We start from the raw sequence: 15,055 nt of genomic DNA, 5'->3' as shown, positions 1-15,055 counted from the left end.
AGAAGAAGGAGACCTCTGCTCTGCAGGGAGCCTGTTTCAGGCTTTGTCCGTGCTCAGCTGAGTCTCTAAGCAAAATGGAGCACTTCCTGGTGTTGAGAGGCCACAGAAGTTGAGAGGAGTGTGGATCTTCAAAGTCCCACCGGTCAGCTGCAGAGAGCAATGCTGCAACAGCCCAGCCCACATGCCCATGCCAGGAGCTCACCATCAGGTGGTCAGGCCTCAATGGTAGCTCCGCCTCCTTGTCCTACATCCTCTGTGGTCCAGTGACTCCCCACCTCCCCTCCCCTTCACATTCTCCTTCCCTTATCCACCTGGCCCATTCTGCCCCAGGAGCCACCCCAAGTCTTTTGGTGTGATTTGGTAAAGGGTGGAGGTCATCGGGGAGTCTGAGAGGATGGCCAATGCCAGGAAGAGGACAAGCTGGCAGTGGACATCAAGACAACCATGACTGAGTAAGAGATAGCTGAGGTTGACGGGTGAGGGAGGAGTGTTCCTAATATCTGGGAAGCCACTGCCAGCCTGGGGCTCAGGCAGACTGCAGAGTCCACTGCTAGCCATATGCCCAGCTGCCTCTGTGGCTCATCCTTGGACCCAGGTCCTGGGAGACATGCTTTCCTGGACCATCTTGTTGGAAAGGCCCTGTGAGCAGTCTGTCCCATTTTACACACATACTAGCTTCCTATTGCTGGGGTAACAAGTTACCATCCTCTTAGTGATTTCTACACAAACTTCTTATTTTACTGTTCTGGAGTTAAGAGCTGGTAGGTCTCACCGAAGCAGGTCTCGGCAGGTCTTTTTCCCATCTGGGGCACCATGGAAAAACCGTTTCTTGGGTTTCTAGCCTCAGAGGCCCCCTGTATCCTTTGGCTCATGGCCTCACCGAAACCAGAACAGAAACACCAGGCTGAGTCCTCATGCTGCTGTCCCTCTGGTTCTTTCTTTTTTTTTTTTCATGGTTAAGATGGTAAATTTTAAGTATATTTTACAAATTATTTTTATTATTATATTATTGTACCGGGGGTACACTGTGAGACTTACAAAAGTGTTTACAATATATCTTAGTTTCATTAAGACACAGACAGTTTCACTCATCTTCCTGCCTGCTGAACTTTGGGGCCTGAAAGCCTTTCATCTCTTCAGGCTTATTACAGAAAGCCTGAAAATCTTTTCTCTATTTTTAGCTCTTTCTAGTAGATGCCTACTAGTCACACACTCTTGCAAACATTCTGGCTTTCCTGTCTTCCTGAGGGACCAACAAGATGTCCAGCCTGACCCTCGATGCTTTCTCTAGAACGCATTCTGACTGTGAACCTCTCAATTACAGTGCCTTTTGTAATCCAGATTGGATGAGAATTGCCCAGATCCTCAAGCGCTAGCTTCCTTTTGCTTCATAGCCTTTCCCTTATTTTTTGTCACACATAACACAAACAGTAAAACAAGACCAGCCTGGACCTCCAACACTGCTTGGAAATCTCCACCAAGTGCCCGAGCTGACTGCTTCCAAGTCCTGTTTTCCACATAGCTGCAGGACAGCTGGGTTGCTTCTGTCCCTGTGTCTTGCCTCTGGCTGCCAAGGACACACTCCTCATTCCTGAACAGTCACATTTCCACTCACCACTGGCCACTATGACCTTAGGTTTTCTCAGAGGTGAATCAGGTCTTCTCCACCACACCCCTTCCCTTACTTCCAGTCCCTCAGCAGCAGGTGTCAAAATTCATATTTCTTGAAACCATATATTTAGGGGACCTGGAGCTTTCTCCATCATGCCCATCAGAAGTCTTCCAGCCTCTGCCAAGTGCCCAATTCTAAAGCCACTTCCACATTTAGGTGTTTGTTACAGCAGCACCTCAATCCATGGACCAAAGTCTGCATTTTCTGCAGCTGCAGTTACCACAAACCTAGTGGCTTAAAATAAAACAAACTTGTTACCATCTAGTTCTGCTAGTCAGAAATCCAAAATGAATCTCACTGAGCTAAATGAGCATGTTGGTCCTTTCTGGAAGCTTCAAGAACCCATCTTCTTTCTTTCCACTTCCAGACCTCGGCTGTGGCCTCTAACATCAGTACTGGACGACTCTCTCAGGCTGCCTTCATCTTATACCCACAAGGACCCTATGACCATGCTGGGTGGGTGGATAATCCAGGATCTCTTCCACCTTAAGGCTGGCTGATTAGGAACCTGAATTCCACCTGTGACTTCTACTCGCTTTGCTATAGAAGCAGTGACATGGTCATAGGTTCTAGGGGTCAGAGCATGGACATCTTGGAAGTCACTACTCCACCTGCCAGGACAGAAATAACAGGAACTGCATGCACCAAGGCTCCGGGTGAGAGGGTGAGTGAACAACAGGCAGTGCTGGGATTCAGCTCTGGATCTGCTGCCTTGAACTGAGGCCCTTTAATGCAGCCAGAATCAGAACTGCCTCATGCAACTGCCGCCCTGTAAAGGAAACAGGCAGAGGCAGGAAGGCTCCCCTGAGGCCCCTGAGTTGGCCAGGACACTGCAGGTCTTGCAATAAAGGAGCCGTCAAGCGGTAGAGAGCACAGCACTGCCCTGTCATCCTCAGAGCATGCAGGCTGAGCGAGCCCCTAGCTCACTATCCAGCAAGAGGCACCCCCTAAGTGGCTGATGCCAGCCCACATTCAGTTACCCATCACTTCCCAGGTGGAGCTTCACAGGCTTTGATAAGCTCCCCTTTCCCCCAGCCATGTTCCTGGAGGTCCTACAGTTCCTGTCAGATCAGCATGCACACCCAGGACAGGACACCACTCACTCCAAAGATGATCTACAGCTCTTGGTGGAGACACACCACCCCTACTCAACACAGTCTCAAGCTCCTACCCTGGCAGCCAGAGCCTCAGCTGCTCTTGCACTGCACTCCCGCCTGACCAGCATCCTCCAACCCTGCCAGCCTCCACTGGCTGCCAGGCCACGTTCCTGAACACACTGACCAGGCCTATGTGCCAGGTTTGCTCCATGTAGCGCTTAGCTGAGAGCCCAGCTTCCCCACACCCCCAACCAGAATTCCAACAAACCAAGTTCCAACCTGCTCTTGCTGTCCCTTCTCCAGAGGCCCTGGTGGCACCCTCAGCCAGCACAAGCCTCCAGCTCCCAAGATCAAATTCTATGGGGATTCTGAGGCTTCCACTCAGGAGATTTCTATGCTGAGATAGAAGACATGGTGGGCAGCACCAAGGGATGGGGCTCATGCAGCCTGGTGAGCTCTAGCCCGAGACAGTCAGTAGGTTTGGAGTTGATCCAGGCACCAGGGATGTGGGTTTGTTGTTTTGTTTTGTTGAGATAAGAGCCTCACTATGTAGCCTAGGTTGACATCAAACTTGAGATCTTCCTGCCTCAGCCTCCCGAGTGCTGGTATTATAGGCATGTGCTACCATGGCCAGCACCAGGGAGTTTTAGAGATGTCCCCAATTGACCCATTATGTAGCCGAGGGGTCGAGGAGGAGAGAGTGGGGACAGACTATGAAGAACCCGGGGTGCCCTGGGACTTCCTGTGGAGTGGTGCTAATTACCAGGTAGGGCAGCTCTCAGTGGCAGGAGGAGGAGCTGCCCCCTGAACTGCTGTGAAGGTTGGGGGAAGAAGGCAAGTGTGGTTAGCCCAGGTGGCCAGAGGGAGCTGGGAAGACCCTGTGGGAAGCACAGGCAATAGGAGAGGGTCTTCCAGTTGCTCACTGGGCTGCCAGGAGCTGGTGATTATACAGAAAGGCACTGCTGGCTACAGGAACATTGTATAGGTTGAGCCAGAGTGCCAGGAGCTGGTGGGCCCCACAATTTGAAGGGTGCTGAGCATTCTAGGAACCAGTGATCAAAGCAGCTATCCCCAGTCACCAGGTGCAGCAGGTGAGCCGTCAGAGCCTGGGTCCAAAGTCCTGAGGTCTGTGCTGACCAGGCTGTGTCCTTGGCTGCTTCCCTCTTCCTTCTCTCAGTCTACTCCAGCCCTGGACCAGCTCCAGGGTTTAGCTCAGGACCCCAACCTGTGCTGCATGCTGCTCATTCCTGGGCCACTCGGTCCTGGACAAGAGTGGACCCTTTGGCAGAGTCCTTACATTGGGCTGGTCAGGAACCCCTAGAGGTCTTCAGCCAACTACAGCCACATCTGAGGGTCCCTGTGTCCACACGAAGGATGAGAACAGCAGACGAAGATTTGGGCTGAGGATGCACACAAGGCTCTGACCTGAGAGAATTCTTTTTATTTTGACTGAACAGAGGAAACTAAAGCGGATCTTAGCCTTCTGCTGACAGCTGCATCTCCCCACAGGGCCTCAGCCCCGTCCTGGTTCTGCCCTGGACCCTTGCACACTGGGCTCTCCCTGGGCACTAGGGAGGCAGCAAGAAGGCGTGACAGGAGCAAGCAGCAGATGTGAGCCCTCTGGGTCACTCCTGGCCTCCCCATCCCACACTGACTCAGCCACCCAACGGCCAGAATCCAGGCAAGGTCTAGGAGGGAGTTGGGGGAGGGGTACCTGCAAAGGCTCCACCCTAAAACAGCAGAAACCTGATCTGCAGGTTAAGCCTCCTCAGAATAAGATTCACCTCCCTCTAGGTGATTCAAAAATGGCAGAGCCCCCAGGGAGGGAGAGGACGGGGACCACATGGAAGACCCAATAAAGGTAAACCCCACAGAAGAAAACTCAAAACATCAGTCCAATAAATGTTTGTTGAATGAATGAATGAATCCAAAGGCTCTTCGCTATAAACAGCACTCATCCATCCAACAGGGAAGCCAGGAAACACGCCATGGCCCCAGCAGCATCTGTGGAGCCCATACTCGGTGCAGCCGGGGTCCTCCACCTCGCCACCAGCGTGCCCAGGAACGTGTGCGCACACGTAGACACAGTCATCTCTTTGCACATGTGCACCCCTGTCCAGCCCTGGGGGCTCATCTTTCCTTCACATGGTTCTGTGCCCCCGGGGCCCCACTGCTGGCCCCATCCCCAGTACTGCCACCGCCCCCGCCAGGGAGGCTGCACAGCACCTCAGTGAGGTCGTCCATGACAGCGGTCTCTTTGGGGTCGAGCAGGTTGAACTCCCTGGCGAAGAGGATGAAGTGGACATACAGTGTGTTCAAGTGTCCATGCAGCTCGAGGGCCAGGATCTCCTTGAAGTGGGCCCAGTAGATGTGGCCCAGCACATGAAAAAGGTACTTGCAGATCTTCTTCACCAAAGACTCAAAGGAGCTGGGGAATTCTCTGCCTGGGGGGAGGCCAGACGTCACAGGCCCGCCAGAAGGCCAGGCTCCTGCAAGCAGGCATCTCCAGGGCTGGCCCAGAGCATCCACACTTGCCACCACTCCCTGACCCTGCAGCCCTCACCGAGCAGCACTCAGGCCTTGGAGCCACAGCAGCCACAGCAGGTGCTCAGGTGGTGTTTGACCCAAAGCTCAGACTGTTATGATCTCTCCGCAGCCTACCCCCAGAGCAGCATGTGTCTGGACGGATGGGTACTGGTGAGCTCTGCTGGCTGCCTGCACACTAAGGAGCCTGGGAGGGGCTCTCGGGCACAACGAGCTTCCCTGAAGGACACTTAGGGCTCTCTATGTAGGCCAGGACTGGGGTAGTGACACATTGCATGGGCACCTTCTGCTGGTCAATGCTGTCTCGCTGGCAGTTTAGGATTGGCTCTGGGCCCCATTAATAGGCAGGAGAGGTCTAGACATCTCAGCCCAAGAAACCCTAGCAAAGTGGACTATGATGGCCTCTTTGTGCAGAGCCAGCTGGTAGCAGACATCAAGAAGGGCCCCTACCTCCTTCCACAGACCAGGCCCCATGTGCTAAGCAGGAGCCAGAGTCACACAGCTGCCACCCCACCACACCCTGCCTTGCAGCCATACCCCAGACGCTCTCTAGCTCTTCGGGATCAAGCACATGCTGGCCTTGAAATAAGCGCTGCTCAGAGGCCTGGCTCAGGGTGGGGCCGGGGTGCAAGCTGCAAGAGACATACCGTATTTTGTGGGGAATACGTCTTCGTCGGTCACCAGCTTCTGCACAGAGCTCATGACGAAGTCAACATACTGGGGGGCTGTGCACTTGACCTTCTTGCCCCGCTCGTCATACCAGTAGTACTGTCTGTAGGGACGAAGACCACAGTCAGAGCTCCAGTCCCACTACTCACCCACCCAGATGCAGGCCTAAGCCTCACACAACAGGGTTAGAGGCAGGCAGAAGGTGGCACCAGCAGCCAGGTGTAGCAGAGTATGATGGCTCCAATGGGGCGTCTGCTGTGCTAACTCACACAGCGTCCAGTAGAGAGCAGGAGCCTCGGCTGCATGGCCAAATATGCACATAAAAAATGAATGTGGTCATCTTCATTTCTCTGTTTCTGCCCAGCTTCAGGTTAGTCTCTAAAATAAGTGTGCCTGGGAGGCAGCCTAGGCCCTTGATAATGCCCCAATCACTGCCAGGAGCCACACCCTCCCCATGGGGCACAGTGGGTGCCCACAGTTAGTGGCCTGGCCCCTGGATGCCTACCTGAAACTCTCATCTGCACATGGGAACAGCTAACCATGGGTCTTGAGAAAGCCAGTGTCAGGAATGAGGGCACACTAGGTATACAGAGCCCATGACTTTTAACTACACACAATTTCATAGAACTACATCCATGCTCTGCCCACAGAAGAGCTAGCAGTGCTGGCAGGGACCTATCTGCTGCCCACACTTGAAGTGTCTCCTTGGGAGCTCTTGCCAGTGAAGGAATCACATGGGCTTCCCACTTGTCACAACCCACTGGGATCTAGCCATGCTGTGGGGATGTATCAGAAGAGATCCCCATAGGCATGGACCACAGCATGTATACTAATCCACCTGCTGAGGGCCACCTGGGCTTTCTCCAATTGGGGGCAGTTATGGACTATGCTGTTAAGTACATTCCTGTGTGAGTTTCTATGTGGATGTAAGTTTTCATTGTCTACAGCAAAAACCCAGGACGGGATCACTGGGTCATGGCAGGTATATGCTTCATTTCAAGAGAATCTGTAGACCCCCGGTCAGCATACTGCACTACTTGCACCCACCAGCAAGGTACAAATGTCCAGGTGTTGCACTTTCTCCCCAGTGCCTGGCATTTGCACAGGTGTGCTATTAGGAGTACAACAGCATCTCAGCATGTCTTTAATCTATATTTTTCTAATTCCTACTGGTATCAGGCATCTTCTCACTGTCTCACTGCCACCCTTATATTGCTTTGGTGACCTGTCCAAGCTCTCTGCCCATTGTATACTGGACTGCTTGCCTACTGGTACACTGTGAGAGTTCTTTACGTACTCTGTAGACTAGTTCTTTGAGTAATAAGTGACTCACAAACACTTTCTCCCAATCTGTAGTTTTTTTTCTTTCTCTTAACAGTGTCTTTCTAAAGAGCACAAGTTCCAAATCTTCATGAGGTCTAACTGGTTGTCTTTTTCATCAATGGAAGTCACTATGGTTTTATAGTAAATCTTAAAATTTGGGACTCCTTCAAGTCCACTGTTTAGAAACTGTTGTGGCTATTACAGTGACTGTGCCCCTACACATAAATTTCACAATTAGCTGGTCTAATAGCCAAAAACTCTGCTGGGATTTTGATTGGGACTGCATTAAACTAATAGATCAGTTTGGAGTAGAATTAATATTTATAGTCCACTGGATTTTCCAATCCACAAACACATGAATCTCCATTTAAACAGGTCATCTACGATTTCATCAGCCTTTTGTAGTTTGTAGGGTATGTATCTTATGGATGTTAAGCCTATACCTAAGACCTACTGTTTCTGGAGCTATTATAAATGATACTGATTTATTAATTTAGCAATGTATCCTAACGATACATTGCTGGTAATACAGAACTACACAACTGATTTCTTGCTAAATTTATTTAATTGCTTCAATCCTTGAGGTCTTCACAATCGTGTTCTGTATAAGTAAGGATACTTTTATTTCTACTTTTCCAATTCGGGTGCCTTTTATTCCTTTTTCTTGCCTTACTGCACTGCTGATCTTGGGTGTGCTTTGAAATTTTATGTTTTCTAAAGTATCAGTCCATTTAATCTAAGCTGTATAATTTATGTGTATAGAGGGTCTCTGCAGTGTTTCCTTATTATCCTTGTAACATCTTTGGGCTTGTGTAATGTCCTCTTTCATATCTTACATTGATAACTTATCATATTTTTGTTGCAGTGGGAGTACACTGTGACAGTTATAAAAGTTTTTACACTACATCATAGCTGAATTCACGCCTTATATTGATAATTTGTATCTTCCTGTATCTTTTTATCTTGTAGAGGTTTGTCAACTTAATTCATCTTTTCCAACAATTATATTTAGGTTTCACTGATATCCCTTGCTGTTTTCAGAAGTCAATTTTAGTGATTTCTACTCTGATTTTATTATTTTCTTTTCTCTGCTCAATTTGGGCTGTTCAGCTCATTTTCTAGTTTCTTAAGGTTGAAACTTAGGGTGGTGGCAGGGCGGGGGTGGGGTGGAGATTGAAACTTAAAAAGATTGATTAGAGCCCTTTTGCTGAAATGAGCTTGGTCCTGTAAATTTCCCTCACCCTTGCTTTAGTTGCATCCCACAAATTCTGATATCTTGTTTTTCATTTGCGTTTAGTTCAAAATCACTCCTGACGTCTGTGACTTCTTCTCTGACCCATGCATTGATTATTCAGGAGCATCTTGATTTATATATGCGTGGAGACTTTCTTGTTATCTGACACTGGTTTCCAGATTAACTCCACAATGCTCAGATGACTTACTTAGTATGACTTCAATTCTTTTAAAATCTGTCAAGTCTTGTGAACCTGAAAAGAGGCTGGCTGCCCTCTGCTGCTGAGGCTGGTATGTCCTCATCACGGTTTTTGCTCCTGCTGCGAGTGGGTTAGGGTCTCATTGTGAAACGGCTTCTACCCTGCCTCTGTGTGAAGCTCTTCTGTCTTGTGCGTATGCACCTGGGACCATCACTCACCTGACAAGCAGCCTTTCCTAGCACATGACCTCTTTCTGCATTCCTGGCCAGCCCCTTGCTATCTCTGCTGGCACCAACATAGTCATTTCACCTTTCTTCTGATTAGTGTCCTATTGGCTTGTCTTTTCCCAACCTTTTACTGTGAACCTCCCTGTATCACTTGCATTTAAAGTAATGCTATGAGCTGGGTATGGTGGAGCACACTGGTAATCCCAGCTACTCAGGGGCTGTGGCAGGATTGCAAGGTCGAGGCCAGCCTGGACAACTTAGCAAAACCTGTCTCGAAGAAAAAAATTTAGAAAGGGCTTTAAAAAAAAAAAAGATCAGTAGCAGAGTTCTTGCCTAGCATGCTTGAAGCCCCCTACATTCAATCTTCAGTACTGTGGGGGGCGGGGAGAGAGAAGAAGTGACGTTACAGTCTGAAAATCTCCCCAATTCACTACATTGAATCCTCACTCCAAAAGTAATGGTATTAAGAGGTGGGGGCTTCTGGGAGGTGATGAAGCCATGAAGGTGGAGTCCCTGTGAGTAGGATTCCTGCCCTTATAAAAGAGGCCCTGAGCTGGAGATGTCGCTCAGTGGTAGAACACTTGCCTAGCATGCACAAGGCCCTGGATTTGATCCCCAGCACCAAACTGAATTTAAAAAAATGAGGCCCAAAACCACCTCATGAGATGTTGCCATCTATGAACGAGGAAGCTGCCACCAAACCCCAAATCTTACCTGCTCCCAGCCTCCAGAACTATGATAAATAAACTTCTGCTGTTTAGAAGCCTCAGTCTAAGGCAATTTGTTATAGCAGCCCAAAGAGACTAAGACAAAAAAATTTCCTAAACAAACCATATAGCTGGCTTACAAGAAATTTCTCATAAAAATCCACTCTTACAAGCTCCACTTTGCAATTGTATGCGTATGCCACTCACATTTACTGTACTCACTGACCTGTTGGATTTAGGTTTACCATGTTGGCTGTTCATTCTGCTTTTTTAATCCCTTGTAGCTCCTCCCTGCTTTCTTTTGGGATAAATCTTTTCTTGTACTCCATTTTAATGTATCTATTATGACTTGTGACGTACTGCTTTACATAGGTTGTAGAGGTTGCTCAAAGTACATACATAGCTCTTCAGGTCCAACTTTGCATTTGCATACGGCTACTGCAGGTGGAAGGTGCACTCGCCCCTCCCCCCTCCTGTCCCACATATTCCTTCTCCATATGCTTGCAGCCAGATCAGGTTCTCTTTTTTGCTCTGGCCCAGGCTTCAGGAAGGTCTATGCTTCTCCTGTTTCGGTGGCCACTCAGCTGAGGAATCCTGGAACAACTCTCTTGCAATAGGTCTGCGGATGCCACGCACTTAGTCATCTTCATTCCTGAAGGGCTCACTGGACTTGAATCTGAGCCAACCCTTCTCTCCTTCAGCACTGGAGATTTGATGGAGCTTCCCCCACAGCACCTGGCTGTGGCCTTCATGAGGACTTTCCTCTGCCTCTGCATCAGCATCTGCCAAATCTGTGTACTTTTCTATAGGTCAGTCCTATGGGGTTCACTCAGCTTCTTCCATTGGGAGGTCTGTCTCTGTGAGACATGCTCTGCTGTGATTTCTGCATATCTTGGTCCCACCCCTCTCTCCTCCCCCTCGGTGTTGGCCTTTTTGGGTTATCCTACAGGCATTGGCAGAATAGGCACATGTCCCAGCCTGCAACAGGCCCTTCCCTGATCCAGAAAGACCTACAGGCCTTGGGGACAGCAAAGGGCTCTGTGGATCTCTGACCAACCTCCTTTTTTCCTTTCAAACTAGTTTTGAGTTTCCATCCATTGGTCTCAAATGATTCCTAGGAAGGGATTATATGCACTATTAACTCATATAAAATAATCCTAAAGAGTAGGCTACAGACAAGAATGAAGGAGAGTCCAAGCTGCCTGAGCTTTCCACCTGACACTGGCTGTGGCAGAGGCACATCCAGATGTAGGTCTGTCCAACACCCACTCCTGTGCTCTTTTAAAGGAAGCTTTTTCAAATAAACATATGGGAGTGGAGGAGCTAGGCAGGAAGATGGCTGGACTGCACAGGGCACCTGGGAGACACTGCTTGGCTGGCAGTCACCCACCTTAGCCAAGCTGCACATGCTCTTACAAATGCTGCCCTGTCAGGCTCTGTCACAGGCCTCTGTCCATCTTTGTCCCATGCACGTCGAGCTTGCTACCAGCATAGTTACACAGTACTATCCAGTCTCCCTGTGCCTGGCTGTGATACATTAACTCTCCTGGGGAATGGAAAGCTGGCTGCTAGCTACACTTGCCCCATGTCACCAAGAACTAAACTGTGATCCTTAGGGCCATGTGAGTGGGCCTAGCTAACTGAGGCCAAGAGGACACCTGCCACCTGAGGGGGACACCAGCCATCTGCTGTGCTGAGGCTTCTGATGGGCTCTTGAGCAGAGCTCACCGCTGATCTGTGCCAGGAGGCAGGGAAGCTGCATCTGTCCCAGACCTGCAGCCACAGGTGTATGTTCTTGTGTGTCTGCATCTATCCCTGGCCTGCAGCATCCTGATGACAAGGATACATCAGAAAAGATCCTAAGTCATATCCACCTCAGTCTGAGTCCTGGCAGACCTGGCCTTCTGCCTGCATCAGTTCTGGTCATTCCCTCTACCAAAATAGTACTGGTGATAAGCCCAGTCACCCAGTGGCTCTCCTATTCACAAAGCAGGCAAGGCGTCCTCACGTATGCCTGCAATTGGAGCTGAACATGCACATGCTCGCAGAAGAGAGCTGCCAGCACCAGGCCTGTCAGGAAGTCACTGAGTAGGCATCTCAGCCCCCACAAAATAAACCTGTTTACTCGGGCCCCTGACACTCCTCTCCCAGCACAGTGAGCACTGAGAAGCCAGTGCAGAGGAGCACTTCCCCATCACGGTGCTCTGCAGGCTCAGGGAATCCCATAATTGGCATTCCCCTTTGAAAACACCCCTGCCTGCTGGCCTCTGCTGGTTCTTGGCAGGTCCTGTATCCCAGCAGGAACTTTTCAGGCTGGGCTATTGGTCCCTTGGGGACAAGAGGACACTGGGGAAGAAGGCCTGGCCTTAGACTTCATAGGGACTCCAGTTGAGAATGGAATCAGAGTAGCTGGGAGCCCAGGTAGCAAGGACCAACCAGAGCCCACCCAACACCTCCCAGCAGTGGCCAGGCTGCTACTCACGTATTGCACACGGCCATCGTCTGACAAGTCTCTCCTGTGCAAAATTCTGAGATTGTGCTATACTGCAGGTTGATGTGGTGGAAAAAGGTTGTTGCTGGAAAAGAAGAAAAGGGTCAGGTGAGAAAACACCCCTGCTTCTAGCTGATGCGCACATGTACTCAGCTGAGGAGCTCAGGACTGTTTACGGGCGACACCCTCCCCAGACAGCAGGTAAGCTGCTAAGCACCAGCTCTGGGTGTCCTTGGAGATGGAGGAGGGGAAGAGGAAGGAGAGGGAGGCTCTCCCTGCCCACACGCACTGTTGCTAGCCAGCCACTCATTGAGGTCAATCTCCCGGGGTAGCACCACCAGCTCCTTGAACTCAAAGTCGGTGATCCTGGACTTGGTGTGCTCTGGCTCCAGGTACATCTTCTTTTCCTCTGCAGCAGGCTTCTTGCCATTAGGCTTTGCTTTAGATTTCCTGCCATGAGAGAAGGGACAGCATGGTCACCACATACCCTGATGGATCCAGAACACATAGGGCCTTGAGGAGGGACCTTGTCTGAGGGGTTGTGTCAGACACAGGCAACGAAGGGGGCTCACCCAAGCCCCTTGAGGGAATCCAATCCCTCTACCAGAGCCAAGCAGGATGCCAAGGGCCAGACTGATCCAAGAGACATTAGGCTTCTGGCTGGCTGGAGCCCAACAGAGCAGGTGGATGGTGCCCTGACTAGTATAGGCCATCCCTTGCTCCAAATGACTGCAACCCTGCAGACATCTGGTCAACACTGTGGACCTGGGTTTCCAACATAGGACAGCCAGGTAGGATGGCAGGGGCCATCACAATGATCTTTGAAGCACACAGCCTCTGCCAAAAAGCTGTTTTCCTTGCTCTTGAGCGCCAGGTTCTGCTCTTAAGCCACTCTACTTGGAGCCCTCTTCCCCCTCTTCCTTGGGAAGTGTACTTTCTTACGTTCTGCTTTTCCATAAAACTTTGTAGCTACTTTGCAAAAAAACAAAGAAACAAAGCCCAATACTTTCCTAACATCCCTGAGCAGAGCCACACAAGGGTCTGGATGTCTGCCAGCAGCCACACTCAGTATTCCTGTGTACTCACACTGAGGCTTACCCCCTACCCCACAACAGGCCAGTCTCAGGAGGGTACATGGGTCCAACCTTCGGAGAGGTCAGGAATCCAGCTCCTGACTGGTAAGACAGAAGCACAGTCAGCCACTGCTGTAGCCCCCAAACCTTTACCTGGGCACCACAAGAGCATAGGTTACACTCCCTAAGATTTCAAGGCTGGCTTGGGGAAGGGCCTTCCTGGCAAAGCATCCACCAGGCCCTGCATTACCTTTGGCTTAGCATCCCCATGCAGCTAAACAAACAGACCAGGCAGGCGACAGCAACTCTCTCAGATCTCGCTGATGTGCCCTACCACTGAGCCCCACACACTTCAGCAGGTGTTCAAACACCCAGCCAAGGCACTCCCACCTACCGCCTGCATGGAGTCTGCAGGAAGGCACCTTCAGGGTTTCCACAGCACCAAGACTCTGTCCTCCCCCAGGTCCCACGGTAAGGCAATGCTGGTATGAGTACCCAGCCTCCTCCTGGAGCCAGAATTCGCAGGACTCCTTGCTAAGCTTTTCTCTTGTTTTGAGAAACACTTCATTTTCATAAAATTGTGTTGCTATGTTAACACACAGTGAGCTATTTTTAAAGAAATAAACACATATCTTTTTTAAATGTCTTGTTTTAATTTGAACAGAGTAAACATCAGAACCTGGAGGAATGGAGCAGAACACACTCTGGTCCCGCACATGGTCCCGTCCTCTAGGCCAGCTGCTCCCAATTGCTGGCGGCTGTGCTGAACCTGTGAATAGGCAGTGAAATGGGGTGCTCCCTTTAGGAAGGAAACTTAACAGAGGAAATCCCCATTGGCCAGGAATACCAGCCCTGAGTTATCCAAGAACTCAGGCCAGACCAGGCCAGCCAGGAGACCCGCTTGACAGTCTGTCTCTGACATGTAGCTAAGTCTGTGCCAGGCAGAAACATGTCTAGGAGCAAAGAGGTTTTGACTTGAAGCCTCCACAGAGAGCTCCTCAGACACAAAGAGGCCTGCAAATGCTCCCAAGCCAACCTAGTCAGCCTTGCACACCAGAAAGCAGATAGGTCCTTTGCAGCAGTGTTTGCTCAACATAAAGATGTCAGGGCAGAGGAGCCTCCCACTGACCTCTGAGAACCTTGGGAGCAGTGGCATGGGACCGGCTGGCACCTGCACAGGGTTCTCTCTGACATCTTAAGGCTCAGAATGGGGGTTCCAGGGAAGAAGACCAAGAAGAGCCTGAGGTGAATATTCCCCACAGCATGGGTTAGTCTCTTTTTCTCATCTGAGTAACTGAATTCTTCAAAAATAAGGTATAAATCGATATTGGCATGAAGCCTTATGACCAAAAAAGGTCATCTTTGAATAAAACTCTCAAGAAGGGATTCTCTGGGAGGTACCAGCCTGTGATCCAGTCTCCTAACTGGACAGATGGATGGAAGGTCAAGAAAAGGCACACAGTTCACCCCCTCCAGTGAGGCCTCCTGCTGCAAGGAATACAAATGCTAATAGGGGCTTCTGCTCAAGGGCAGAAGCAGGTCAGGGAAGTGAGGGAGGCATAGACCAGTCTATGTGGCCTGGGTCCCAAAGGAGCCTCCTTAGGAGTGCCTGCCCTGCACTAAGTGACAGGTTCTGCCAGTGGGGGACAGCAGGGATACTCAGTGAAAAAGATGGTTGTGCTACCAAGGTCATGGTCTTTTCCCAACCAGGGGCAGAGGGCTGGTAGGAGGTGCCTCTGAGCTCTGCCCATGCCTACTCCAGATTGTCCTTTGGTGCTTCTAGAAGGGAAAGGAAGCACAAACCTCATCCTGGTTTCTT

General features: G+C 50.3%; 1 protein-coding gene across 6 annotated transcripts in view; it reads right to left on the bottom strand.

The window, feature by feature from the left end:
• Window positions 1-4,190: 4,190 nt before the first annotated feature.
• Window positions 4,191-15,055, bottom strand: part of Mob2 (MOB kinase activator 2) — a 71,174-nt gene continuing 60,309 nt past the window's right edge. For 4 of the 6 annotated variants that reach the window (XM_020168746.2, XM_020168748.2, XM_074051321.1 and 1 more), the window contains exons 2-5: window positions 12,453-12,613; window positions 12,155-12,248; window positions 5,961-6,085; window positions 4,191-5,213 (exon numbers count right to left, since the gene is read on the bottom strand). In XM_020168746.2, the coding sequence (XP_020024335.1) occupies window positions 4,900-5,213; window positions 5,961-6,085; window positions 12,155-12,248; window positions 12,453-12,613 (694 nt within the window). In that variant the 3' untranslated portion in view covers window positions 4,191-4,899. Of the gene's footprint in view, window positions 5,214-5,960; window positions 6,086-12,154; window positions 12,249-12,452; window positions 12,614-13,915; window positions 14,006-15,055 lie in introns of all 6 variants that reach the window. The other 2 variants (XM_074051336.1, XM_074051345.1) reach the window with 2 other exon arrangements.

The sequence above is a fragment of the Castor canadensis genome, chromosome 1 (genome assembly GCF_047511655.1).
Source record: "Castor canadensis chromosome 1, mCasCan1.hap1v2, whole genome shotgun sequence".
NCBI lineage: Eukaryota > Metazoa > Chordata > Mammalia > Rodentia > Castoridae > Castor > Castor canadensis.
Note: the sequence above shows the minus strand (reverse complement) of the source record. Positions and strands in the feature narration are given on the sequence as shown.